The sequence below is a fragment of the Oculina patagonica genome, chromosome 14 (assembly GCF_052425735.1).
Source record: "Oculina patagonica isolate OP01 chromosome 14, crgOcupat, whole genome shotgun sequence".
NCBI classification, from domain to species: domain Eukaryota; kingdom Metazoa; phylum Cnidaria; class Anthozoa; order Scleractinia; family Oculinidae; genus Oculina; species Oculina patagonica.
Genome location: NC_135771.1, coordinates 3,095,624 through 3,123,132, shown reverse-complemented (window position 1 = coordinate 3,123,132; position 27,509 = coordinate 3,095,624). Strand labels below are relative to the sequence as shown.

General features: G+C 39.4%; 2 protein-coding genes across 2 annotated transcripts; both read right to left on the bottom strand.

Moving 5' to 3' along the window:
- Window positions 1–587: 587 nt before the first annotated feature.
- Window positions 588–13,246, bottom strand: LOC144638135 (uncharacterized). The gene is made up of 10 exons (XM_078497326.1): window positions 12,882–13,246; window positions 11,858–12,241; window positions 9,837–10,168; window positions 8,470–8,602; window positions 6,432–6,669; window positions 4,905–5,188; window positions 4,012–4,128; window positions 2,729–2,945; window positions 2,021–2,148; window positions 588–941 (listed from the first exon to the last, which is right to left on the bottom strand). Exons 1-10 carry the CDS (start codon window positions 13,201–13,203, stop codon window positions 691–693), a joined length of 2,406 nt encoding a protein of 801 aa, XP_078353452.1. The 5' UTR covers window positions 13,204–13,246; the 3' UTR covers window positions 588–690.
- LOC144638119 (uncharacterized) lies at window positions 13,143–27,509 on the bottom strand. The gene is made up of 14 exons (XM_078497301.1): window positions 27,412–27,509; window positions 27,250–27,329; window positions 24,800–24,932; window positions 24,262–24,387; window positions 22,915–23,154; window positions 22,281–22,393; window positions 21,390–21,620; window positions 20,065–20,177; window positions 18,646–19,253; window positions 16,436–17,116; window positions 15,709–16,036; window positions 14,489–14,854; window positions 13,579–13,963; window positions 13,143–13,250 (listed from the first exon to the last, which is right to left on the bottom strand). Exons 3-13 carry the CDS (start codon window positions 24,923–24,925, stop codon window positions 13,605–13,607), a joined length of 3,291 nt encoding a protein of 1,096 aa, XP_078353427.1. The 5' UTR covers window positions 24,926–24,932; window positions 27,250–27,329; window positions 27,412–27,509; the 3' UTR covers window positions 13,143–13,250; window positions 13,579–13,604.

The window sequence follows — 27,509 nt, the reverse complement described above, 5'->3', positions numbered from 1 at the left end:
AGGTAGGGTTGTTCACCTTTAAATAGGTTTTGACGTCATCGGCGTGGATAGCGAGCGCCGCAGGCGCGATCTTTTAGGCAGATCCGGTGGCATGCACCCCCCCCCCCCCCCGCCCAGGATTTTATCCGATTTTACCCTCTAAAATGCCATTTCCAGCCTTTCCGAGACTCGAAAAGCGTTTGCGAAGACAAGATGTAAAGTCTGGAGGTTACCGGTACTTTACTTTTCAACCTGAAAACCAAGTTAAAGCATTTTCCGAGATCACGGACGGATGGTTTTGAAAACGGCCGTGGGGTGGGGGGGGGGGGGGTGGGGTTGAGTACTACCTTAAATTGACTTCTTGTAGGCTTTTGCCCGAACGAGGTAACTTTTCAGACCTATAAGAGAGTAGGTATTTATTTTTCAAGTTGAGTACACAAAAGATAGGGGGAACTGTCGTGAAAGTTTTTAAAAGGGCCTTTAAACACAAACCCGCAGGAACCCGTTTTCCATCGACGGTTTATGGAAGGAGTACCTTTTCTGTTAAAAATAGTATATTTGAAAATGTAGGGTCTGGACCTCTGGGCAGAGTAAAAATGAGCAAGAGATTTGATTTAATGTTTCCCTTTAATGATAAAAAGCCCACAATGCTTACATATCACATTAGCAAACGTGTATGGTATTAAGTGTCGAAGCTGACATCTCATGACTCTAACATGACGATTCAATGATCTTTACTGAGCCTTTCACGTGATCTTTAAAGTCGCTCCACTTGAACACGTTCCCCACCCCTGTCTGGCACGACTGAGACATGCGCATGATTTCTTGGTCAGTTATCACATGATCCCAGATGTTGACACCTGTCATTTCACCGATGAAATTTTGAGTGTCACCAAAGCCTCCTCCAAGAGAGTCTTGCTCCTGTGCTAGTACCAAGGCGCCACCGCCAGGGATCACGTGACCTGTGGAAAAAAGCCGATAAATTAGACCGCTCTTTATCTACTTTTCGAAAACACTGCAACTTTAGGTATGTTTAAAAAAAAAAAAAAAAAAAAAAACTAACTTATATTGCATACATTCTCGTCCCCAGCGCCCGCATTCCTTATGGTCTGCGCCTTGCATCACGTTTTCCAAGCCGCACTCATTCTCTTCCACGGAGCTATGTGGCGTTACGACCACGTGAAATAAAGATGCCTTTGGGGCAAGAATGGGCCGCACCCGATTTGTGAGCATGCGTTTAGAACTCGTTCTGCATTTTTAAGCAATTAGATTTGTCAGATTTGACAATGAGTCGATCAATCGGGGACTTCCGGTGATGGAGCCGGCTACAGCTTTTGTTTTCTGGTGCGAATAAGAAGGGTCATGGACTCTGGGGACTAGAATCGTGAATGGGTTTTATAGTCATTGCGTTATATGAGTTTTCGGAGCCATATTTGGTGATGGACATAGAGGATAAATATATAGTTGCGCGGAGATATGAAATTTATCTTCGAGTGTTCAAATCGATAGCTCACGAGATTTCCGACCATTTCCCGAAGATTTCCGAAAGTTTTCAAAATGTTGCCGAAGGTTGTACGAATGATTCCGAGAGTAGTACGACTCAACCAATTACAGCGCGAGAATTCAAATGGTTTCCAACGAGGTTGAGAAAGCGAGCGGCAAGTTTGCTCTCGACGGCAGTTTATGCTTTGAAAACATGCCTGCACGTTTTGTTTCTTTACAAAACTTTGCCTTTGAAGAACAGCTAGATGACAATGAAAAAAAAAAAAAGAAAGAGGAAAAAATACTCTCAAAGGCGAAGGAAGACAGGCGAAGGCTAAGTGAAGTGAACTGAATTGTGGAAAGTTTAACAAACAAAAAACAAAACCATCTCCAAGCATTTGTTTATAGCAAATCTTCTATTTGTCAGTTTGTTGTTTTCGATTCTTGTTTCATAATAAATTTTCCGAGTTTAGTGGCTCATAGCCACTTTGAATAGTTATTCTCGATTTGCTACCACTCGCTAAACCACTGAAGTTTATATAATAAAAGTTGATTCTACCTTTTTTAAAATCTGTACCAGAAGCCCCTTGCTTGCCATCTTTGAACAACTTCCATGATCCAGCGGTATTATCCCACGTTGCGCAGATGTGGTGCCACTTTCCGTCGTTTGCAGATACAGACGTTTGTCTAAAGAGAACAGTTAAAAATTTTTGTCAGCATCATATAGATTCGTTCCTGTTTTCAGCTATTAGATAGTTGTACCTTTCACTGTTATGAATTGCATATCATCAAAAAAAGGTGTCATGGGAAAATGCGCAACACTTTGTTAGTCTAACATGGTTTGGTTGGAATCTTTGTTTCAGCACTGAGCAGCGAGGTGAATTGTGTTTTGATGTTATAAAAATTAACAACTTGTTTAACTGTTTGGGTCATTTAATCAGCCAAATTAGCCCGGATTTCTTACAGATCAGTTATAGAGGCAACCACGGATTCGCTTAAAAGTAATTTTCAATTTTAATTATCTGTGAAACGAGTTAAATAAAACGCTGTGTAAAATTGACTTTGAAAACTTTTTCTAGTGTGACTAGGGTGTATAATTAAGCCTTTTTTTTTTTTTTTTGTATTTTTTTTTTGTCTAATATAATTAATTTATAATAATATGTAATTTATTATCTATTTAATTTGACAAAATAAAATGGTTGTTGTTGTTGTTGTTGTTGTTGTTATATTAAAGGCAAATGGAATGTTAGCTTGTAAATGTTAATACCTGGAAACGCCTGCCACCTCAAAAGAAAAACCATTGTAGTTAAACAAGACCAGTTCGTTGTCTGACCCAGACACAGCATAGCTTAGTGGTGTTCCTTTATTTCCCGTATCGGTGACTTTCATCCACAGACAAATCGTCACGGCTGTTAGGCTTGGCATTGCATTATTTATGATGACGTAATCACTGGTACCTTTTTTCGGGAACAACAGATCGTAGCCTAGGACAAGAAATTTTACACGAAAAATCATTTCTTTCTGTTTATCTTAGAGAATTTCAGCGACAAATGGGAGTATTTTCCTGCCAAATGATGCCGCAGATCTTGTTAAACATTAATCTTTAACTCCCAGAAATTAAGTTTCGCACTTGAAAATCGTGCATTACAACTTATAATCTTAAAATTTACTGGATGCTTTTGAACAATGGAACGAACATTTACCACCGTAGTGTCTTTGCAGAAGCCCCAATGAACGCTCTAAGAGAAAAAAAAGGAAAGTACTACCCTCGGGAGTCAACGCGCTAAATTTTATAGAAGGGATCTTACCCATTCAGTCCTTATTTTCTCAACAAAACTTCAAATAATCAAAAATACTCCTGAACCAAACATTTGGCCATGGCGTGCTTTGTAAAAGTAGTTGACACATTGGCTTCGCCTCGCAGTTTCTATGCCAAATTTACCGCTAGTTATAAATTTTCATCACACTCCGCCAAAAAAAGCCCTCTCCCCCATCCAGATGTTGTATGATTGTAGCAAAGGGCGTCCAAAAACAATTAACAACATTGATAGGGTTATGCGTGGGGGGGGGGGGGGGGAGAATTGTTGAAAAAGAGGGCGAAAGAATGAAATTGCACCAAATAACAATGAGGTGAGGCCTAAAACGAAAATGTGTCAAAACTTTTGTCAATTATTGTAGGTTAATGAGTAGTTTAATTTCGTGGGGTTTTTGGCCCAACCGTAAGCCCAAAACTTGAGGAGGCATCACTGTAGTCCGAACGTTTATATAGAAATACTTACAGTGTGAATTTGCCGTCTGACCGGACGAAACCCCTTGATGGCAACAGTAATTACAGATTTACAATTTTACATGAGCAGAGCCTGAGATAGGCAGAGTTTATCTCCAGACTTTGACGTAAAAAAAATCGACGTTTAATTTGTGCTGTCGCCAGATTTCAAAAAATTACAAATTGACCCAAGATGTTGTTTACCTGGATGCAACGGTATAATAACAATAAAAAGCGTCAAAAACCTCAGATTTAAAAGACCCATAACGCCAACTGTAGCTTACCAGTTTCGCATCTTTCTCCAAACCAACCATTCTGGCATTTGCAACTGTATTTTCCTTCTGCTTCGTTGGTGCAGTACCCTCCATTCAAGCACTGGCTCGAATCACATGTCCCCATTGCTAGAGAAGAATTTTTAGAATATGAAATTCCACTGAATTTTTTATAGGCTAAGTTGTTAGTTTCTAAAGAAAATGTTAGACAGATATACAGACAGACAAACAGATAGGCAGGCAGACAGACAGACAGACAGACAGACAGACAGACAGACAGACAGACAGACAGACAGACAGACAGACAGACAGACAGACAGAGAGAGGACGGACGGACGGACGGACGGATGGAAAGATAGATATAGAAACTTTGTTAAAGTATCAAAACCTTATAGCCTGGGAGAATCCATACTAATTTAGGGACCTTCCCAAGGACTTTTGTCTTGGGTTGTCTGTGAAATGACTGGGCGTGGTAGTACATCTTGGGGTCTTTACGGACTGTATTGAAAGTGTTACATGCAATCTTAATGGATGAAATTTTCAGGCGATGTTGTTTATTACCAGGCACTTTCTCCAAAGTAAACATAATTAATTTTTCATGACATAAAATTGGAATTGGACGAACTGATTGACGGATGGAGAGCTTAAAACCGCGCGTGATCACGTCACGCGACCACTCCAGTTCAGGGTGGTTAAAAAACTGTGGTAAAAAACTGTTGAGTAAGAAGGGCAGCAGTGTTTGAATTGATGAATATTTCAGTACATGATGAATTCTCGGACAAGTTTAGAGACGGACCATTAATTTGTGGGGAGAGGATCGCTGAAAAAAAAAATCGTTCAAGGGGAGCCACGACGAAAAAATTAAAAAAATATGTTAAGTTCTAAGTAACGGGTTTATACTGTACCTGTTTTCATCCTGCAGCATTTAAATTTTTCAATGCAGTTAATTTCCTGGCAGCCGCCTTTGTAGATGCCGGTCATGTAAAATCCGTCCCGTTGACATTTGCTCCAACCTTTATCGTCGAATGAAAGGGAAACATCTTCGTCGTAACAGTGGTCATAACCGTCTTCCTGTTGATTTTGTGGTCGGCAACACTGTCCTTCTTCAATGCTGTTCACATATTTTCCATCTCCTTTATAAAGGCCGTTCAAGAAAAAACCGTCGGGGCATAAAGCCCAGACATTATTCCTGTAAAGAACAAACGTGAGTGATCAGTACAAAGGATCAATCAGGTTCTTCCCTCAGAAACTCCCTGTTCAAAAATTCAATTTACTTCATTTATTTTGATTTACAAATTAGGTATTCGTTTTGTCAGTTTGTTTAATGTACGTAATCCTAGACTACGAGCAGTCTCTCTTGACAAAGAGTTAAATTCAGTGTTAGGGTTGGGTCTCGATTCTCTATCCTGAATCATAGTTCACCACTAAATTTTCTCCGATTCTGATTGGTTTAAATTAATCACGTGACGCTATAGTGTTCATCTGCGGAGGGCACTATCAGCCCTTATAGTTCACCACTAAATTTTCTCCGATACTGATTGGTTTAAATTGATCACGTGGCACGATAGTGTTCGTCCGCCGGAGGGCACTATTTAACAATTAGACGGCAAGCTCGAGGTTTCTACCGGCTGATAGTTGGCGAGGGGCGAAGCCCCGAGCCAACTATCAAAAGCCGGTAGAAACCGAGAGCGAGCCGTCTAATTGTGTTAGCATAACCCACTGACCGATCTATTAAACTCAGAATATCGCTAGAATTGATTTATTGAAGGTTTTGATTGATAAAATTCAGCGAAGACTACGCGCGCGCTCCGAGAGCCTTCTACGGATCGATAGTAGGCACCTGTGTAGCCAATCAGATCGCGCGATTACCAATAGTAGGTCAGTGTGGTTATGCTAACAGCCCAAAAAAAAAAAAAAAAAAAAAAAAAAACAACTCAAGAAACACTCTATTTTAAATAGTGCCCGCCGAAGAAAAATGCCCGGAACGATAGTGCCCGCCCGTGACTTTTTTTTGTAAACAAGCTGCCTGCAGACAAAAAAAACCAACCAAATTCACTGCACTTAGTGGGTTTCTTGTCTGGTTTTGTTTCGTTTGTTAAATTTCGGCTTTCAATTGAGTTTTTTATCCTGAAAAGTAAAAATAATTCCCGATGCTCGCTGTTGTATGTGCGCGCGGAAGAAAATTTAGTGGTGAACAATAAAGATAATAGAGTGTTTCTGTCTCGGAACTATCGGTCTGATAGTTGCCCCTTGGAAGTTTGATGTTCTTAAAACTACCCTCGAAGCTTCGCTTCTCGGACTAATATTTGTTTTAAGAGGGTCAGGGTTAACGAATTTTTGAGGCACGGTGAGACCTATCCTGAATTTACTGGAGTCCTCCCCACCCCCCACGGGAGTGGGTTGGAGGGTTTATTATTATTTTAACCGCTCACCTGTCTAACGTACTCCGCCAGTTTGCATTATTACAATCTGCAGGCTGGTCAGCAAAATATTTTTCCGAGGCTGTGCAGCACCTTCCATACTCGATAAGTCCAACTCGTTCATCTCCCGGCCGTCGGTCATTTCTCCACAATCCCTTGAGGTAAGTGTTCTTTTGTGGGCACACAGACCACCCAGTCCTGTCTAGGCTCACCTGCCAATCAACTTTGTCACACTTGCTTTTGTAATCAGCTAATGGAAAGACATTCAGGAACAAAACGTTTTCAGTGATGTTTTGCTTCTATATTATTTTTACTTGCCGTGTCTTTCTGTTTACACTCTTTTTTATTTATAAGAATACAGTTTTTCCGACCCAGGCTGAATATTCTCATTTTTCTGCCGATTTTAGGCTGAAAATATTCTTATGAACATTCTTAGAAAATACCGTTTGACATTTCCGTTTTAGCAAGTATTGGGTAATCAATTACAAGTCAATGTGTACAATCTGTATCATGTTACATTGTGCACATGTACCATTGCTTTCGTTGCAGCCTGGCCGTTTTGGCTTTAAACACGAAAGCATTCCTCACAAATAAAGTGACGGAAATGAAATTCCTTGATTTTGTTTCAACTAAAAACTATATTCTTTTCAAAATCTCGGCCTCGGGTTTATTCTTAAAATATTCTTAAAAATTCGCAAATTTCGGCCTCGATATTCTTATAAACTAGATTCCTATAAAAAAAAGGAGTGTATTGCTTAGTGCTATTTTTTTCGTTTAACTTAAAAAAAAATGGGGTAAGGAGGGGGTGTGAACGCAAGTCATCGCAAGTCAACGCAAGTGCACTCAAGTCCTGAAAACTTGCGTTTACTTGCGTCTCCGTTTGGTCAGGCCTTTACAATGGACAGTTTTTTCTTTTTCTTAACTTGTTTTGTACAGTTAACTTCTTGTTTTACCTGCTGTGGTTGGTTGTGTTGTAGGAGGCGATATTGATGGATTTGTCAAACAGAAATACAAAATTTAACTGAGACCTATACTATTATGCGCCGAGGCCGATATGATCGGCCCATTATTATAATGATTAATTTGATTGGTGAAAGGAAAAAACACTGTAAAAAAAAAGCACTAGTAGTAATTATGTTTGAATGTACTCACTGTAATCGTCAATGTAATTTTTGTGTGTGTGTACAAGCTTCTTTTTTTTTTGGTAAGTAGCGTAACGATTATGTATGTCCTGTTTTATGTAAATGCATTAATAAAAAAATAATAATAATAATAAAAAAAAATTAATTTGATTGGTTTCTAAGTCACAGGAAACACATTGGGCCAATAGGAATTGCTGTACTATCGATTGTTAGTTAACTTCGACAACCCTTCGTAATTTAAGTCGTGAAGCCGACAGTCACCCGAGTTTGAGGGTCTGCATTTGCAAAGAAGAAGATAAAATGGCGGCCATTTTGTTATGTATTTCTCCTCCCAAAATGTAACGCGTCCTTAGAACAAAACGAGACATGAAATTCGTGGAAATGGGATCTTCAGGACCTCAACATTCATCGATAACTGATAAATTTTCTTCGGCATGTTGGTAACGGACAAAATCTACTTTCGATCGTACTGCGTTGTGGAGTGTGGCAAAGAAGTTAGATTTACCACTATATAATTTATTTCCCATCGCTTTTATTGGATTATGGAAAGAGTTTAACCCTTGCTTTTTAAGAGTATGTCACTTTGGATGGCTTAGACCAAAACATGAAGGTAGAATTAAACATTTATTTCAACACGTTTTTAGCCTGGTAAAAAAAGTGAGAACATGACTTGCTCTGGCGTTTGCAGACCACCCCCTCCAAAAAAGCCGGCGCATCTAGGGTTAAGTGCACAGATCCTGACAACAGGCGAGCAAATGTGGAGCATTCATCCTCGTTCCCAGGGCCTCTCGCGGGGAGAGAGACACCCTGGGAACGAGGTTGTGGAGTATTTTCTTGGATAACACAGACCTTTATTTCCTTACTTCCAAATAGTCTAATTGATAGAAGAAATGAGAACTCACACGTACCGCTATACAATTCCACTCTCAGACAATTCCAATTATGTCGTTTAGTTGGATGAAAGCGAACGTATCTTGCAGACATTAGCACTGACAAGATGTGTTTGTCAACTGTGTTACTGCCACCTTGCCTGTGGAATTCCTGTCAATAAAAACAGGACGTAGTTATACAAAGCATAAACAGAAGGGGGGGGGGGCGTTTTGGAACGTGGGGGGTGGGAGGGGGGGGGGGTGCTTAGACTGTCCCAAAAATACTCGACACGTTTTCATATTTGGAGCAACTTTTTGTTTTTCTAGCATTTTCTAGACCGGAGATTTCCAAACTTTTCCGTTTATTGTCGATCTTTTCCGAAGATAAACGAAAATTCCCGAAGACTTCTAAAGAAGTTCTGAAGATGTTTAAACTCACTCACGAGACGGACAAACCAATTTTACGCTGCGCTCGCGATATTTTCGGGCTTTCGGCACCAAAACGTGGGGGAACTCAGCCCCCCAACCCTGCCCCCCCTGCTCCGCCGCCTATGATAAAAGCTGATATACAGCATGCCGTGTTGCTTGTAAGTGTTGTGGTCATCGATTTTTGACATATGTAATAATCACCAGGGCCCGGTTGTTCAAAGCACGATTAAGCTAATCCAGGATTAGCGTGAAATTTGATTTCAATTTTATATAATTTCGTTGAGGTTTTCTGTTAATATTTTCTGTCCCACAGTTTTGACATTGACCAATCTCAAACTTAACAAAATATTAGCTTTGGGAAACCCTTTAAAACAAGAGAAATTTAAACCTTGATCATCTTTTAATCCTGGGTTAGCGTTAATCATCTTTCGAACAACCCGGCCCTGCAGAGCTCTGATTTTCTATTTATATTAAATTAATCTCGTGACCTACAATATCAATAAACCCGCGGGGGGGAGGGGGGGGTACTCCCTATAATGGCCTATACGGGGAGGCTCTGCCCGAAAGGGGTACCTTTTTCAGGCTTCAGGTATATGAAAGGGTAGGGATTTCACAAGTTTTGGTATATGAAAGGGTATGGAAATCTGTCATTTAGGTATCTAAAAGGGCCTTTAATTAAAATATTTCGAACAGACGCAATTTACGGCTGTGTTATTGTAATGTATTAAGCGCTACGTGAAAATGACAAGAAAACGTCCTGTTCTAAGTTTATGTCACGTCTTTCAGGTACATGAAAGGGGTATTCTTTTTCAGTAAAAGGTATACGAAAGGGGTTCAATTTCTGTCAAAAATGGTACATAAAAAGGTAAGGGGTCAGATCTCGGGGCGGAGCCTCCCGTATAAAACTTTTTTGAGTACCCCCCCCCCCCCGCGGGGTCAATAAACCAGTATTGCAGCTTAGCGGTGTAACGTCTTACCACTTCCACGCCATTTTCATCCTTATAAGGCGTCCAGACGATTCCATCCGATGAGTAAGACAGCTTAAAGTCCGTGACCCACTCATTGCCATTTCTGTCTCCCTGTGAAGCAACACCACACACTCGAAAAGTTTTGCCAAGATCAACCTGCAGCCAGTCGTCATTGCTGTCTCTTGCTTTGGAACACCAGCCATCGCCTCTATCTCCGTTAAGTCGACCGTAAGCGGGCTGGCGACCAGCATCATATTGAGAAGAAGCTGTCATGTGATTATCAGGAATTTCGGCTTGGTCTGATATTCCTAAAGAATATTTGAAGCAATCCTCCGGAATATCTGAAGGCAAACAGTTATTCATATAAAACATCATCCATATACTCATCATCATCATCATCATCATCATCATCATCATCATCATCATCATCATCATCATCATCCTTTATTTAAAGGGACTGTATCACGGCTGAGTTAAGTTTGTTTCATTATGTTTTGCCAAATACTCGCTATGAACATTATGTTTGCAAAGAAATTACTTCAGTCTATGGATCTAAATGACAAAACCATATATAGCTTTATTGCAATCAAATGTGTTTCTCGGGCGTTATAATTTAAATTACAAAGCAAACGAGATGAAAACTGTTCAGCCCAACAATATTTAAAAAACCCATATCGCAATCCGTTTCAATCTTCGTCATTTTTGCCCATCCGTACCTTCATTTGTTTTCCTGTGTCACTGAAAGGTTCCTTCACTGTTTTAAGAGGTTATTTTTTATATTTCACCGAATTAGATGGTCATTTCCCATGCCCAAAATTTGGATAAAATCCGTGACACAGTTCCTTTAAACACGATCAGATTTTAAGCACAATGCCTGTGGGGTCGTGTACTAAACTAACAGATGCGGTCATAAGATTCCTCTCAAATTGAAGCACGCAAAAGCCAGTTTGCGTTGATGTAACGATTGCAGAGCGATTTCACACAAAGATGAGAAAACATCAGAAATCACATACTATCCACCAAGCGAAGATGATGATTAAATTTCATCATTGTAATGCGTGTATCGAACGACCGAAATAAAAGTTTATTTTACTTAAACGTACTATGTCAGGGATTCTAACAGATTTTTGAACAGCCAAAAATTATATTTGTGTCGTAGGAAACCTAAAAGTAATGGTCCACTTTATTAACAATTGCTATTTTAGAGCACTAAAATTGCGTTTGGCTGCGGATGGCTTGGATGGAAATTGATTGCAATTTAAAAACGTTAGCCAACGTTTTCAAGTTGTTTCCGCGCGCCTTCAAAAAAGCGATATTTATAGCCGACGTTTGATTTCTATCCCCAAATAGAGGTTATATCTTCAGTTAAATGTTCAAAGACGATGTTTTTCAAGGGTAAAGTTGCCTACCACTTATTTCAGAACAGTTTAGACCGAAAATGTGCGAAATCCCCGTGACATAGTCCCTTTAAAACCTGTCTGTTTAGGGTCTTATTATTACTAATGTTAGTTTTGCGACTCGTTCTGTACATAATAAGCGATTCGAAATCCTAATGTTTACATCCGAGGTCACTCAAGCGCGTTCGCCGGCTTTGTATGAGAACAAAGAGTAGTTAAGCCTTCGTTTTATTTTTGCTCGATCGTGAATAACTATTCGATCTATTTGAGCTTCAAAAACCTCTAGTAAGCGAAAGGAAATAAATCTTAAGGAATTTTAAACGGAGCTTCCTAAATTATACCACTTCCGCAGTAGAACAAGTGCTAATTCTGTCAATCAAGTAGACTATGTCCCCTTATCTGTCAATCAAGTAGACTTATCGTGTTGTGACGTCAAGACATAAATTATGCTGCATAAATTAAAAAAGATTCCTGCGCGCATTTTTTATGACGTCATCCAAAATCAATTTATTCTTCTTCATCAAAGATTGCCCACTCTGCCTACACTACTTTCAACGTGTACCCGTTTGCCCTTTAATAAGGGATTGATATTCAAACACATGGCTAATTGGCTAAAAAAAGTCAGATACTTACAATTATTGTTGCCACAGTAACGATAATCACAGTTAGGAGGCTTTTGTAGTTCGTACACATAATAATCGCCACAGTTGCGGATCCTTATGTCGTTTTTGAATTTACAGCAGTTTCCCTCCCAGCGATAGCAAACTTGGCGAGTTACTATCCCTTCCTGGACAGTCGGATGTTTACCATTGAGCCAGCCAGGCACATGAGTACCGCAATGGTACTCGGGAACGCACTTTTCTGGAATCTGGTCACCAGCCCCTCCCGTTATGCGATACCAGCCATAGCTGATGTCGTTCCTGTCACATTTAACGTTGCTTCTATCTGTGTTTCTCATTGCGCGGTCCGCTTCATCGAGTACTTTGTAATGCCCACTTTGACATTCATCCCCCAGCTCTGCAATGGAAATGGTTACATTTTTGGTGATTTGTCAGTTATCAGTTAAAATTTTATCCCATCAGGAGCCCATTATTCCCATTTAATTTCTCAGTTATAACTAAATTTTGCAGATCTGAGACCTCAGCTATCAGTTATACATAAACGCGTCTTTTCTCACTAGTTAAAAGTCGCGCTAGTTTGATCATAGTACCACAAAAATTTATTCTATCCTCCATCCCCAGCGCCCCTTCCTTCATTTAATGTTGTTACCAAAAAAAACTTCGATAGCTTATCGGCCTAAAGGAACATCTATAGGACAAAGGGCACATTCGTGCATACCGAGCAACGCGGGTATCCGAGTTTTTTTTTTTTTTTTGCAGTGGATTACAAGTGTTTCAGCATGTTCAGGACAGAATATGTCGTAAAATACAGAGTTTATATGGGAATTTCAGTGATTTCGATATCAAATGACTTTTATAAAATTGACTGTCTGCATAATAGGGAAATGATTTAACTGATGAATTTGAGGGATGTAGCAGGGTGGAAAACCTGTAATCGCGTTTTTACTTTTTCTGTACATTTGTCTAGAAATTTTCCCGTAGACAACGGCGCCATTTTGGCCCATTTTCAAAATGGCGGATTTTACCGTCTGTCATACCTATGTCCTTGTTACCACAGTAACGAGATTGACAGCTTGGAGTCGGTCGAAGTTTGTAAACATAGAAGTCGCCACAGTTGCGGACCTCAATGTCGTTTTTAAATTTACAGCAGTCATCTTCCGAGTGGTAACACACTTCACGAGTCACTACAAGTTCTTCAACAGTTGGGTGTTGTCCATTGAGCCAGCCAGTAGCTAAAGTGCCGCAACGCTTGATGGGAACGCACTTATCTGCCAACTGGTCACCAGCCTTTCCCGTGATCCGATACCAGCCATTGAGGTTTCCGTCGCATTTCACTACGCTTGGGTCGGCAAAACCCATCGCACGATCGGCCTCGTCCAGTTCTTTGTAGTTCTTGCATTCCTGACCTGCAAGTATAAAAAAAGCCTTGCATTTACGATCTTTCAGAGCAGTATGTGTGCATGTCATCACTTTGTTTACCCTCGGATTTTACAGAGTAGCTTATGCAGCTAGTATCTCTGAGCATTTCACAGTACAGAGCACAGTGGGCAAAGACCAGACCACAACACCGGGAACTCCATGCCCCAATCTTTACGATAAGTGAGTGCCTAAGGAATCGATGATGCCGTATGCGCTCTGGATTTATAAAAATTATTTTCAAAATGTTAATGGGAATTAACGTTTCTCCCCCCCCCTTCTTCCACCCCCTCGGGATAGGACGAATCTTCTACTCACTTTGTCGATTGCCACAGTAACGTAAATCACAAGAATGGCGGCTTTTGCAGCTCATACACATAAAACTCGCCACAGTTGCGGACCTTGATGTTGTTTTTCCATTTACAGCAGTTGTTATCCTGGTGATAACATACTTCACGAGTCACTACCCCGTCCTGTTCAGTTGGATGTGCTCCACTGAGCCAACCAGTAGCCTTAGTACCGCAACGCCCTGTGGGAACGCATTTATCCGGCATCTGTTCACCAGTCTCTCCCGTGAAGCGATACCAGCCTGGAAAACTCATGCCATCTTGTTCTTTCTGGTCACATTTCACTACGTTTTCGTCGGCAAAACTCATACTACGGTCGGCCTGGTCCACGGCTTGGTAGGATTTACATTCATCAGCTGCCAAGATTTAAAATAATTTGTAATCATATGGTTTAAGGTACTCAAAAGCTTTGGTTAGGTTATTGAGGTTTACCCCATCAGACTTTTACAGCATAATTAACAGCACACAGAGATATCAAAAGTACCACAGATTATAAGTTAGAAACACATTTTCAGCATAATAAACAGTACCAAATGAAAGTACTGCTCTTTAGCTTTCATCTGAATTGTCACTCGTGAACAAGGGAGTTTCATTCACAGAGTAAAATTTAGAACCAGTCTGTTGTACCACATGAAAGTACTGCTCAGTAGCTTTCATTCCAATGGACACACAGTAGCTATGGGGTTTCATCCGCAGGCTCAAAATTAAAGTTAGAAACACATTACATAGCACAATAAACAGTACCACATTTCGGTAAACTAAAAAATACCACATGGAAGCATTGCTCACTAGTTTTCATTTGAATTGCCACACACTACGATATATTGAATTAAGTAATTAATTTTGAGCCTTGAGGAAAATAGGGATCAGTAAACACCTACCGTTGCCACAGTAACGCAATGAGCAAGTTGGTGGCTTCTGTAGCTGATACACAAAGAAATCACCGCAGTTTCTGATATTGATTTTGTTTTTCCAGTTACAGCAGTTGTCGTTCCAGTTGTAGCAAACTTCACGAGTCACTATACCATCCTCAACAGTTGGGTGTTTGCCATTCAGCCACCCGGGAGCGCGAGTGCTGCAGCGGTTGATGGGAACGCACTTTTCTGGTATCTGGTCACCAGCCTTTCCCATCATTCGATACCATGCTATTGAGCTGATTTCTTTGTCACATTTTTCTTCACTTAAGTCACTAAAACTCATTCCACGGTCGACTTGATCGAGCACTTTGTAGGACTGGCATTCAAACCCTCAAAAAGAAAAATATATATTATTTTTAACTACAACGCACACTGAGATGATCTGTCAAGCCATTGATGTTGTATTGCATAAAATGTGATTTAACTATTCGCACTGGTCGGAGCTAAGTCATATTTAGTTAAATCATGGATTTTCTAATTCGCTGTTTTCACCGTTCCCATAATAGGCACCTTGTTTACCCCGCAAAATTTTAGCATAAGCATTGTTTTCAATTTCTCTTGGGATTTACAATGACGTACAATCGTCCCAAGAGAAATTGAAAACAATGCTTATGCAAATTTTTTTTTTTTTTTTTTGGGGGGGGGGGGGGTAAACAAGGTGAATTATGGGATCGTGAGAGAGCGAAGCTAGATACTAGCTAGCCCCTGTATTGTCCAACTATAAGGCTGTTTTGCTCTGATTTTCCCTTCAAACTCCAATTGTTTTCTCCTTTTATTCATATTTCTCCTATTTTATATTTATCTTCAATATTCTAATATATTATTTTCTTTTTTTCATTTTGCTCACTGTATTGTTCTGTGTTTTTTGTGTGTTTTTACCGACCTCAATTTGTATTTTCATAATTGTAACACTGGCTGCTTGCCTTTTTTAACTCTTTAGTTATTTCAGGCAGCCAGACCCTTAATTATTTATTTATACTATATATATGTTTCTTTTTTTTGCTAAATATTTAGGGTAAAATAAAGTTTGTATGTTGTTGTTAGCGAATTTAACGTTACCGATACGAAAGGTTAATTGACTGTTAAGGTTTTTTTTTTTTATGAAAACTGTATATTTAGTGTAGACCATGGAGAAAGTGTGGCCAATTGGTTTTCTGTTTCTTAGGCATAGTTTTGGTCCGTACCTAGTGTACACATATTTGTTTCTTCGTCCAATCCGTTCGCTCCACGGCAAGTAGCTTTGGTAAACTGACGCGACAGAATGTGTGCATCCACCACTTGAAGGGTTTCCTCGCCATTACCAAATGAATACCAACGGACATACTTTGGATCCACTGAATCTACCATTGTAAGGAACACGTCCCCGTGGCCTGTCGAACGCGAACTCTTTCCGTATTCAATCACGGTGCGATCTGACGTTTCTGTTACACAGACAAAGTAGGACTGATACAGGACATCACTTCCTAAACCAACTGCGCTGACATCAGTTGTGGAAACCTCTAGTTTTTGAGACTGTAAATAGAACCATAATGATGTTAGTTAGAGCGATTTCTGATTGAGTGTCGTAAAACCAAAACTCAAGGTAATTACTCTGGCCAATCACAAAGGGCTCAGATCTAGACAATCCAGTGAACCAATCAAAACTCGAAGCAAATACATGTAGTCCGGCACGAAGCGCGGGAAAACGTGTGTGAGCGAGTCATGATTGGTTTTGGCTTTACTTCTGATTAGTTATGAAACTGAAGTAGCGCGAGTTTTTTAAACTAATCACAAAGTGTAGTAATGCAAAACTAAATTAAAGCTAATGCGAATGCTTTTACAATCATGTTAGAGATGCTCCATATTAAGTACTGACCCCGGGGAGGGGAGCCCCTCACTCCCCACCCCCACCCCACCGAGGTACTGACATACCTTAAATATTCCAACACCAAATGGCGAAATCTCGACATAATACCAGGTATCTCGATCATTTGGAACTGCGGCGAAAACTACAAATATCGTGCCCTCGGAAACGGCTGTGAAGTGAAGACACTTTCCTTGTGTGTTACTAGGATCAAATCGTAACGCGTTCGACCACTTCACGTTACACGGAAGATAACCAACCACTTCTTGAAAACGAAAAGCGTGATCCTGTGTCCATTCCACGTGCGCAAACAGTCGACCAACATCTGCCTGCCTCAAAGACTTATAATTCATTTTGTTTATTTCTAAGTCTTCAGCGGCTAGCCTAAGAAATCCACTGTCGGAATAGTATTCCAAAGTTAGACCCAAAATGCAGATTTTGTTTTCCCCTTCCTCTCCTTCTTTGGTCTTGCAGGATGACGTCATGTCCATGTCGTTAGCATCATCACCGACAAACCATTTACCGTTGAAGAATTTCACGACTTTCTCCATCTTGGCGGGTATTGTAGAAGGGCCATTCAACGATCCCACCAAGTCTTCGCGTGTCGTGAAAATAACAACAAATGGCACACTATCGTGTGTCATTTCCTCCCATGTTGGCCTCTCAGATTTTTTCTGGAAGTTGTAGTTCTCCGTTTGACATCCGGGCTCGCCAGCAGGGAGGCTGATATCAGAGGGCGAAATTGGACCCTGTTTAAAAATGACATTGAATTGAGGTTTAAAACCCGACTTTAAACAAATCCCAGGGAGTACTTTAGTCCTTCAATGGACTATACACACGGGTAGGCTCCGCCCGAAAGGGATACCTTTTTCAGTCTGGAGGTATGTAAAAGCAAACTCGTACCCAGTTGTTACTCGTCTTTTCGCTACCCTCGAAGGGTGATGGGAAGGAAGTTAGCCCTTCCCTTGATGCATTGCGCGCCGCTCATATTGCGAGAGAAGCGACTGGGTACGAGTCTGATGTAAAAGGAAAGGGTTTTCACGAGTTGGAGCATGGAAAAGGGAAGAGAAATTGCTTTCTTGGTATTAAAAGGGCCTTTCAAAACAGAGACAAAAAGGCAAATACGAGAAAAAAAAAAACCTTAACGGGACAACGACATGATAGAGTCCAAACTGAAAGTCAAAAATGCAAACTCTGGACAGCTGTTTTGACCTGATTGGGTCTCTTCAGCAGAGTCTATGCCGCACAGAATAGAACAACCAGCGCAAAGACAGTTGTCTTTAAAGTGCTCGTGGTAATGACAATCCGGATGGGCTCAAATTCAAACACCCGCCCATTGATCATAGCTGCGTGACTATTACTCAACAGGTCAAGAATTCGAAATATCATGTCGTTGTCTCGATAAGGAAAGTGAGAATAGACAGGACAATCCTTACACTGAAAACATGGACAAAACCATGTGAAAAACAACACTGCAAACATGGACAAAACCATGTGAAAAACAACACTGCAAACATGGACAAAACCATGTGAAAACAGTGAAAATGTACAGCATATCGGATCTAAAAGATCTACGGTCCAAATAAAACTAAAAGTGACAATATAAAGCAAAGGACCGCGGACGAAAATGCTGCTAGTGTACGTAGGAGCTGGCGACAGCTCTAATCAGCCAAAAATAAAAATACAGAGACAAGATAAGCAAGGCTGACACTACGTAGAAATGAAAAAAACCTCAGCCGGTGACCTACAGAACGGTTGATTGATCTAAGTATTTGGAAAAGTCATTCAAGTAAAATGTTTAGAAAATAAATACAGTATAGTGACAAGATTCTCATTTTTATCGAAGGAATATGAAAGGGTTACCTTTTCTCTCAAAACTGGTATATAAAAGGGTAAGGGTTTGGTCTTTGGGGAGGAGCCTTCCCAGAAAAAAAGTATTTTCTAGTATCCCCACTCCGGAAAACAAATAGCACACGAAAAGTCACATTCTAAAACTAGACAAATTCAAACCAGATGTTAAAATTGGACTTTGAATGAAGTTAACCAGATCAGAAAATCGAACAATCTGGCGTCAAAACATTGCTAGCCCTCGCGGCTTCCGAATAACTACCTTGCATTTTATAAACAAATTAAACATGTTTGGAGGAGCCCCCCCCCCCTCCCCCCCCCGCGCAACTACCTCACTGCATTAGACGAATGCTGCATTAGTTCTGGTTTTAAAATAGATGTTTAGGTGTTAACTTATTATATATAGCTTATTAGGAAATCATGTCCCTACCTCTTCCATATAAACACCAATAGCTACATCCAGATTGTTCCGTCTGCGCTCCATGTCAAACATGAGTGCCTCGCGGTCCAGGTACGGGCAAGGCTTTCTAACTACGGTCTTATTTATTTTGATCTCATAGTAGTACTCATCCGTATGAGGGTCCTTCTTCAATCGACGTTTATTTGCCTCACAGCCCCAGTCAGACTCCTCATCAGGAAACAGGGAATGAACATTGAACTTGAGTAGGTTTGTGATTGGTGCGACCATGAACTTGAATGGCTTTGGAAATGTACGAATTGATTCGAGCCACTGTTTCAATTCAGTTTTTATAGTTGGCGATTCCATATCTGAGATGATCGAAGCTATCTTCTGGTCTCCCCCTTCAGCTGTAATTGACGTAGATGATGTTTTATGCTGGCTTTTCTGGCTGCTACTCTGTTTACTTTCGCTCTTGGCATTGAAGCTCGAAAACAAATTTCTGAATTCAGCTTCCATTACTTGGCTAAAATCTGATTTGCTTGACACCTGACTTCCTTCCATTGTTTTGAAAACCTGAAGACGTCCACCGAATTTTCCTGATTTTATGTAGTGAGTTCCCCAACGAAGAATGAAGTTCTCTGGAAAATAAGTATAAACGACAACTGAACTTACATCAATCCAAATGGCTAAGGAACGGACCATTATTTTTTTGGAAGGGTGGGGGGGGGGGGGGATGAGTGGGCAATTTTTTTTCTTGGGCCGTGAGCTTGCGCAAGAATTTTTCTAAGCATCGAAAACCAATTTGCTTGCTTGATATTTTTCCCCTTGGCTCCCATTTCAGCCGTTTTTTCTGTGTAGTAATTTTATTTTTTGGAAATTGCCCACCATCCCCCTCAAAAAATAATGGTCCGTCCATAAGTAACCTGAGATCATACCCTCCCTCTCCACCTATCACTCTGAGGAAGGAGGAAATATTCGCTTCAAGGTCATTCCTTTTTTCAGCCTTCGTTCGATGTTGATCAGTAGAAGTCGTTATATCCTTGATTTTGCATTACCAGCTAAATCGAGGCAAAACTTGCTACTGTCTTAGAAATCTCGAAATGTTTATGGACGAATTGATATAAAAATTGTCGGTGTTCGATGCGAATGAAATATTTTACAGCGGCTCGAAAAATGCCTATTTTTCTAATTTTCTAGACGTTGTGACGGGCCCAAAGGGGCAAAATATTTGATGGCTCCTAACACGGCCAGAAAATCGCTTTGAATCAAGCTAAATCTATTTAAGTTCTAGCCTCGGTACAGGTTTTCAGTTGCCAGTGTTTCAAGCAAAATTATTGTTTCACGCAAATTTGAGTGGGCGGTTTAAAAAAGACAGCCTCTTAGTTATTTATGCGAAGGCATTTAATAAGATGACTGAAAACTGCTACAAATGATGTAAGATTCACTTACGAAATTTCTTAGCTGCACCAGGAGCAAGATAAGATAAAGGTAGATCCATAAATTCACGAAGGAAGTTCACGCTAAGATCTCCGGGCTTCACCTCGTCAAGATATATTTCATACCTATTGAAAATGTATATGTTTAATATATACTTTACTAAATAACAGATAGAGTACGTATTCACTAGTTTGTCTAGTAGTTTGTCGGGTTAGGGCCCGGTGGCTTAGGTGGTCCTCAAAAGGACCTTTGTTAGTCATTGATGCTTCGACAACCTGAGAAAAAGTGGAAGGCATTTTATAGTGAGAATATGAAAACTGTGAACACTTTTTGAAATAGTTGTCAAATTATTCGCAAAACAATTGGCTTCATCCTTGTCCATTTGTTTATATCTCCTGCAGTTCGAGCTGTCATTTGATGATTTTCTGAAGACGTTTACAAATCCAAGATAAATAAGGTTTTTCCCGATTCACACCAAGAGTCTTTCACTCAGGCGAGTATTGACACCACACAAGACCAACTAACAATACCTTTGGGTTCAAACTAGCTGCTATCACGTAAGAACTAATTATAATTAAAAATTAAACTAGATGTAACGTGTATTTCTATTTTTTTAAGCTAACTTTACTTGTACGAGGTAAGGTCAAGCAACAAAATATCGTCATGTGGGAAAGGAATTCGGAAATCATGGCTGAAAAAATTTTCATCTTTGCGGCTAGTGCGTAAAATGAAATGTAATTCATGATCAGTTTTTAGATATATTGGGATTTGCCAAAACCCAATATCTGTTAGGATGTGGTTACCTTTAAAACAGAAACAACCAAATCGTGCTACTGCATAAAAAAATCCAATCATTGTAAAGAAAAAATCTGATCTAAAGTGAGGGTCTGAATGGGTTTTAGTGTTTAGTGTTATTTGCCCATAATTTTTAGTGTTTGCTATTAAATTGGTCATTTTTTAATGTTTTTTATGTTCAAAAAGCGGTAATAAGATCACTCCTGAACATTGAGTCTAGTCTTCGGATACCTACGGTAGTCTCCAGAAATCTTCGACAGTCTTCGGAAATCTTCCGAAATAATCGGAAATTGTCGGAAAATGGCCGAAAACATCTTGATATTTTAAATAAAATAATATTGGCCTTTTTGGAGCTGTTTTTGTTTCTTTGTGGATTAAATTTCTGTTACAGTGAATTTTTTACTGTTAGTGTTAAAATGCCTAAAATTTAACTGTTTCATGTCACAGAGCCAAAAAATTAAGTGTTTATTGTTATCGAGGTACCCCGATTCAGACCCTCTAAAGTTTGTCCTTTACAGAAAAAGAAAACATTATTTAAATACCTGTCAATATCAATTTCAAACAGTGCCATGTATTTCTGTGAGCCGCTCAGTGTCGAACTTCCCCAAGCTTTTTTCACGCCACCATAAAATCCAAATGCAGACCCCGCCATTCCCGCTTGTTTTTGTAGTGACTGCTGGTATTCTTTTCGACTGTAAAATGTCTGCATTGTTGCGCTGGTATCGTACACTCCATGCACGTTCATCGTGTCTGGAACATCAAAGTCGTCGTATCTAAAAAACGTAAAAGCATTCATTATACATAACAGAAATCCTGCGATATGCGTAATTTGCCAAGTTCGTTAGAAGTCTTACAAAGCACTACATCTTTTCTAGCGTAAAATGCGTTTCGTCATAGCTTTTTGAAAAAAAAAATCAATTATCCTTCTCAATTTTGGTTGAGTAGGTCTACGACCTCGCAGGTAAAAGGGACTGTCTCACGGCTTAGTTAAGTTTATTTTATTAAGTTTTGCCAAATACTCGCTATAAAACCTAATGTTTTCAAAGAATTACTTGTTTGGATCCAAATGGCAAGACCATGGCTTCATTGCAACCATATATGTCTCCCGGGCTTAATAATTTAAAATTACAAGCAAACGAAATTTACTTTGAAAACTGTTTGGCCCAACAATATTTCAGAAACCCATATTGCAATCCGTTTCAATCTTCGTCACTTTTGGACATCCGTTCCTTCTTTTGTATTTGCAGTGTTATTGAAATGTTCCTTCACTGTTTTAAAAAGTTATTTTCATATTTCACCGAATTTGATGGTCATTTTCCATGCCCAAATTTGGCTAAAATCCGTGACACAGTGATTTCGCAGGATAATTGTTATATCTTACCCACTTTTGGCTGCGTTACATGTCTGACATACTTAGACGTAAGTAAACTTACGTGGATCTCCCTGAACAATCTCTTTGTACAATGCTCATCTTTCGCGATTCAGGACTGTAATCACCACGACCATCGAAGCCAACACCAATGAACGCTGCACCATCAATCATGCTCTAAAAAATAACAATAAAGTTTTTATTAGGTATGCATGCAAAAGTATTGCATAGGCGCGCTTAATGCGACAGAAATTGGCGAGAAAGCAAAAGTGCTAACAAAAAAAAAAAAAAAAAAAAAAAAAACGACCAAGTAAAATGCACTCCCCGCACGAAATAGTTAGATCAGGGACGGCGGAGCAGTTTTCCAGGTGGAGGGGTGACTAGTGACTTTAAGTGGGGGGGGGGGGGGGCTTAAGAGACTCTTCTCTTAATAAGTCTTTATTTTTTCGGAAAAAGTGGGGAGGGGGGCTTAAGCCCCCCCCCCAGCCCCCCGGCTCCGCCGTCCCTGAGTATACTATAGTGGTTTAAATTTACTTTTAAAAATTTTCAAACCAGTTTGATATTTATTCCCCGTTGTTTCAGATTATGATACTGTATATGAATGTGCGACAATCAAAAATAAAATGTAAACTGGTTTGCAAAAATTTGAACCAAAGATTAATAAGTTTACAGAAAGTCAACAATACAATTTTACTCACCGCACATCTGGTTGTCTCCCAATAAGCCTCATAACAGGGGTCCCCTGGTTGGTAGTTTGTTCCAACACATGCATTCATTAACATTCCACCCACCCCCATAGGGTACAGAAATGGCTGGTCACCAGCCTCCCCTTCTGGCTTCTCGTCTTCCCCGGTCATCTCAGCATCCACGTGAAAGCCAGGAGGAACAAACAAGTCTTCTGTTTTCCAGCCTTTTTCTGGTTCGATGTTAATGTCCAACTGAAACACGATAAATAATTAACGTTAAGTTTGTATCTTCTGAAGTATATGCAAAGATATAACGGGGATTGCTGCAGTTTTGTTCAGAACGGTTCCAAACTTCTAACAAGCTAACTTCGCTCATGTACAAAATGCGGCTTGTCTGACCAACATAAAGATTTATTATACCTCAGTTATAATCCACCAATCAAATGTCTGCATTGTGGTCACGTGCTGATCCATTATTTTTACTATATTGCAGTATGGGATTTTTTTCAAGCTATGTCTTGTACCTCAGTTATATCCACCAATCAAATGTCTGCATTGTGGTCACGTGCTGATCCATTACTTTTACTATATTGCAGTATGGGATTTCCCCAAGCTATGTCTTCAATTGCAATTGGTAAACACATCAAACAACTACATGAGATCGAGCATTTGACCATCACGGACAACTTCTCAGTTTTTAAGTTCTTCTTATGTGGTATTGACACGATTAATAAAGTTTAAATGAAAAAATAAATAAATAGAAAAAAGCTATAAGCCTTGTCAGGATAAAAAAAGTTAAATTTGGATGCAGGGGATCACCTGGCAACGAAGAATATAACTATTTGGCCTGAATGTTTTTTGTTGATCTCTTGCTGAAGAAATGCTCGTACTAGACGTCACTCTAAAGTTTAAATAAAAATCCAAACTGATTGCAAGGCCGGTAACACAGCCAGAGTGGCAAAATGTTTTGGCCAATTATATTTCCACTAGCAGAGATAGTCTTTTTCAGAGCCAGTACTACAATGTAAAGAAAATAACGGCTCTGAAATTTGAATTTGGAGTATTCTATACAGTGTCAGTTAAGTGACCAAGCTAATTAAAGTTTCGTTACGATCAAGGGGACAAGATACATTACTATTCCACGGCACATATGCGTATCTAAATAGACCATATATGGGATCGAGTACTTCCCCCTCTAAGAGGCTTTTATACTCCTATGTTAAATTTAGAGGAACCATGCATCTGAGATCATTGTATCTTGCCAAGGAACACAACACAATGAAGGGGTCGCTTAGGCTCGAACCTTTCGATAAGGAGTCTTGACGAAAGGAAAGTTTATGGAAGATTAAATTCGTTTACCTTGCTGTCCACAAATTCTTGTGCCCTCTGTTGTTGCTCTTCCATAATCTCCAGTTGTCTCTCTATGGCTTTTTCTGCTATCTCCTTTGCTAGATCTTCCATATTATCTGCATCAATGTCGAATTGCTAGGTTTTTTTCATATAAATAAAAGTTTTAAAAATTTTTCAGTTTATTTTAAACCAAAAGAAAAATAAAATATTACAAATGCGACACCCTTGCATTTAAATTTTCATGCATGCAAGGATGTTCTGGTATGAGTGACTTTTCCTTCAGTATCAGGGTATCTTTTTCAACTAAAAAATAATCTTCGGACCACTACGTGTTATCTTCGGCAGCCTTCGGAAGTAATCTCAAGTCTTCGGAATATAACCGGGCCGACCCGGAATGTGACATGCAGCGTTCGAGTCATCCCGATTTAAAAAAAATTTTGAAATTTCACAAATCCTCGGAAATCTTCGGAAGGTCTTCGCTATCCGAAAACCATCTTCGAAATATGTCTCAACCCATAAGAGATGTGCTATGATAATTCCGAAATACCTCGTCTGCAGGATCTTCATCTTCTTCATCTCCGTTTTCTTCTTCCTCCTCACCACTGACATCGTTCAGAGCCAGATGCAAACAGAGATAACCATACAGAAAGGCAAGCAGTAACCTTGTCCTCATTTTTCACCTGTGAGAAGAAAACAGGATTTTTTAGTTGTGTGTGGCGAGACGTCGAGTTGAAACAAACAAGTCATAAAATGTCATAAAAATTGACGAAATGTTTCCCAAAAGGTTATTGTCAAAGTAAAACACTCACGAAAGTACACAACTAGAAATCGAAAGCGACTTATGTGGGTCGGTGGTGCATCCAGCCTTTTGAGCACTTTTGGTTCGAATTCGCTGTCACCACTTGGCTTAGTGGAGAGCCTCGATAGGGTGATGCAATCTCATTTATCAGTAGTAAAGTTGGGATGTTTTAGACCCCCTTTTTGCGGGGGAATCTCATAAGCGTGCGGGGGAATAAATTAACGCCGATGACGTCATAGACTTATGAATAAAATGCGGTGGATTTAATTAAATTGTGGGTGTTCTATTTTTATCTTGGCTGGTATAACCGGTTTGACAGCTTTCATCTTATTTTTGGATCAAAGTAGCAGTTTAACGTATTGCACAATTTTTTCATTTTATTGAAAATCACTAAACCATAGCCTCTTTTCGCATTAATTAAATACAGCCGACATTATTGTTTGCGAACAATGGTTTTATACCCGATACGCTTGAGTGAACTCAGTAATAAAAAGCGGTAACAAATTAGTCCTAAGCAAAAACGTTTGTAAAATTATATTTCCTCCTCCTTCTCCTCCTCCTCCTCCTCCTTCTCCTCCTCAACGTCTTTAATCAGTGTTAACGGACATTCATGTCGATATAAAAGGTCGATAAATTAAACAGATAAATAATGAATAGATGAATTTTGGTCCAATTTTAAGATGTGATAATAATTTAAAAGTGCTATTAACAGTTGCGAAATAAAAAATTATTTAGAACGAAGAATACTGATGCCAAGATGTGTGTTATTTCTTATGCGAATTTTTAGGACGCCTACTCAGCATAGTTTTCTTTCCACCAGTTTCATAGCCCCCAATATTTTTTATCGGAGGAAAGTTTAACCCTTTATGTTTAATAAAAGAAAAAAATTAGCAAATTGAAAACGTTAAGTTATGGTATCAGGCCTAAGCTTCAGTCCGGGTTTCCGTTTCCTCGATGGGATGCTAGTCCATCGCAGGGTTCTTCTTCCACGTAACTCACCTCCTTCAATAGTGAAGGTTCTCGTGAGTATTAAAGTATTAAATTCGCTGGTCCCATTTATATACCTGGGTGAAGAGAGGCACTTTTAGTGTAAAGAATCTTTCCCAAGAGCGCAACGCAATGACCCCGGCCAGGGCTCGAACTCGTAGCGCTCGATCCGGAGTCCAGCACAATAGGAAATACCCTTAAATGGCCGATTAATTTAATTTCAAAGAAAATTTGCGTTAAGAAAATATTTCTCCCACTAAAGTAAACTGGAAAGATCTGGTCCGGATAAATTTCATTGGTGCAAGAAATTCAACAAAAGCCTCGTCTGGACCCCTTTCGTTTAGTGATGTTAAATTTAACTGGAAGGTTTTAAAAGTTTCTTAATACTGGGAAAAAAATGACGACGTTTCTTCTTTTATTCGATACCTCTACTCACCAAAATTAAAACCTTTTTTAAGACAAAATTAACTACACGAGCTGAAAGTTTAATCTCGTTTTGAAAACGAATATTTTGAACTATTATAATCGATATAACAAAAGTGTGTTCTAATAATTTTTGTAAAAACTGTTTTTCGCTGAAAAATCAGTACTGCACATTTAAAAATTTGCTTAACATTCGAAAGAGAAAGGCCGTTATTTTCACAGAGTTAAAAAAACCCAGCGAGATTCAAACTGCGCTTCCAAAGAATGCCTTCGTTAAACTACTAACGCCTACAAAATTGCTTCATCGTTTGTCCCTTATTTTTAGTTTTTTCTTTTTTTCTTGACAATATCACAAAACAGCTATATATCATGAGCTTAAAAAGCTCACGTTATCAGTTAAAATAGGTAATAACTGAACTCAGCGTTCGCTTTTTATTTTTCGCTTCGCTATCATGTAGACCAGGGTTGCAACTATAAATCTCGCTCACTCGCTTCTAGTTTGCTGTAAATTTTTACATCCCGACATTCATTCGATCCTTTTAAAAAATATAAAGTCAATTAATGGCTTTGGAGTAAACGCGATATTTGTATCGAATTTTGCAAGAGGCACTGTTGAATTAGAACAGTTTCTATCCATATTCTTGCAATGCAATTGGACTCCCTCGAAAGTCTCGCAAAAATACGATGAGCAGATTTCTCAGAGAGTGATTCACCACGACAAATTACGTTATGAAATTAAATATAATAAGATCTTGAAGATTTTTAAAAGTCACTAGTTAGGTTCTTACCTTTTTTATGAAAACCTGACGTTCTCTGTCAGTTCGGTAAAGGTGAAGTGAATTTGGATAAGAGTTTGCCTACTTCTCGCCTACAAGTTTTGAATAAATAAATTTAAAAAGTTGTTTTCGAATCAAAAAGGGAAAGTTCTCCCGAGGCATTTTGAAACATACCGGACAGAGTGCAAAGGAATCCATGGAGAGGCACGGTTTGAAATAAGCGCATTTAGACCTACATGGATCGCAAAATTACTAGATTTGGCCTGTTTATC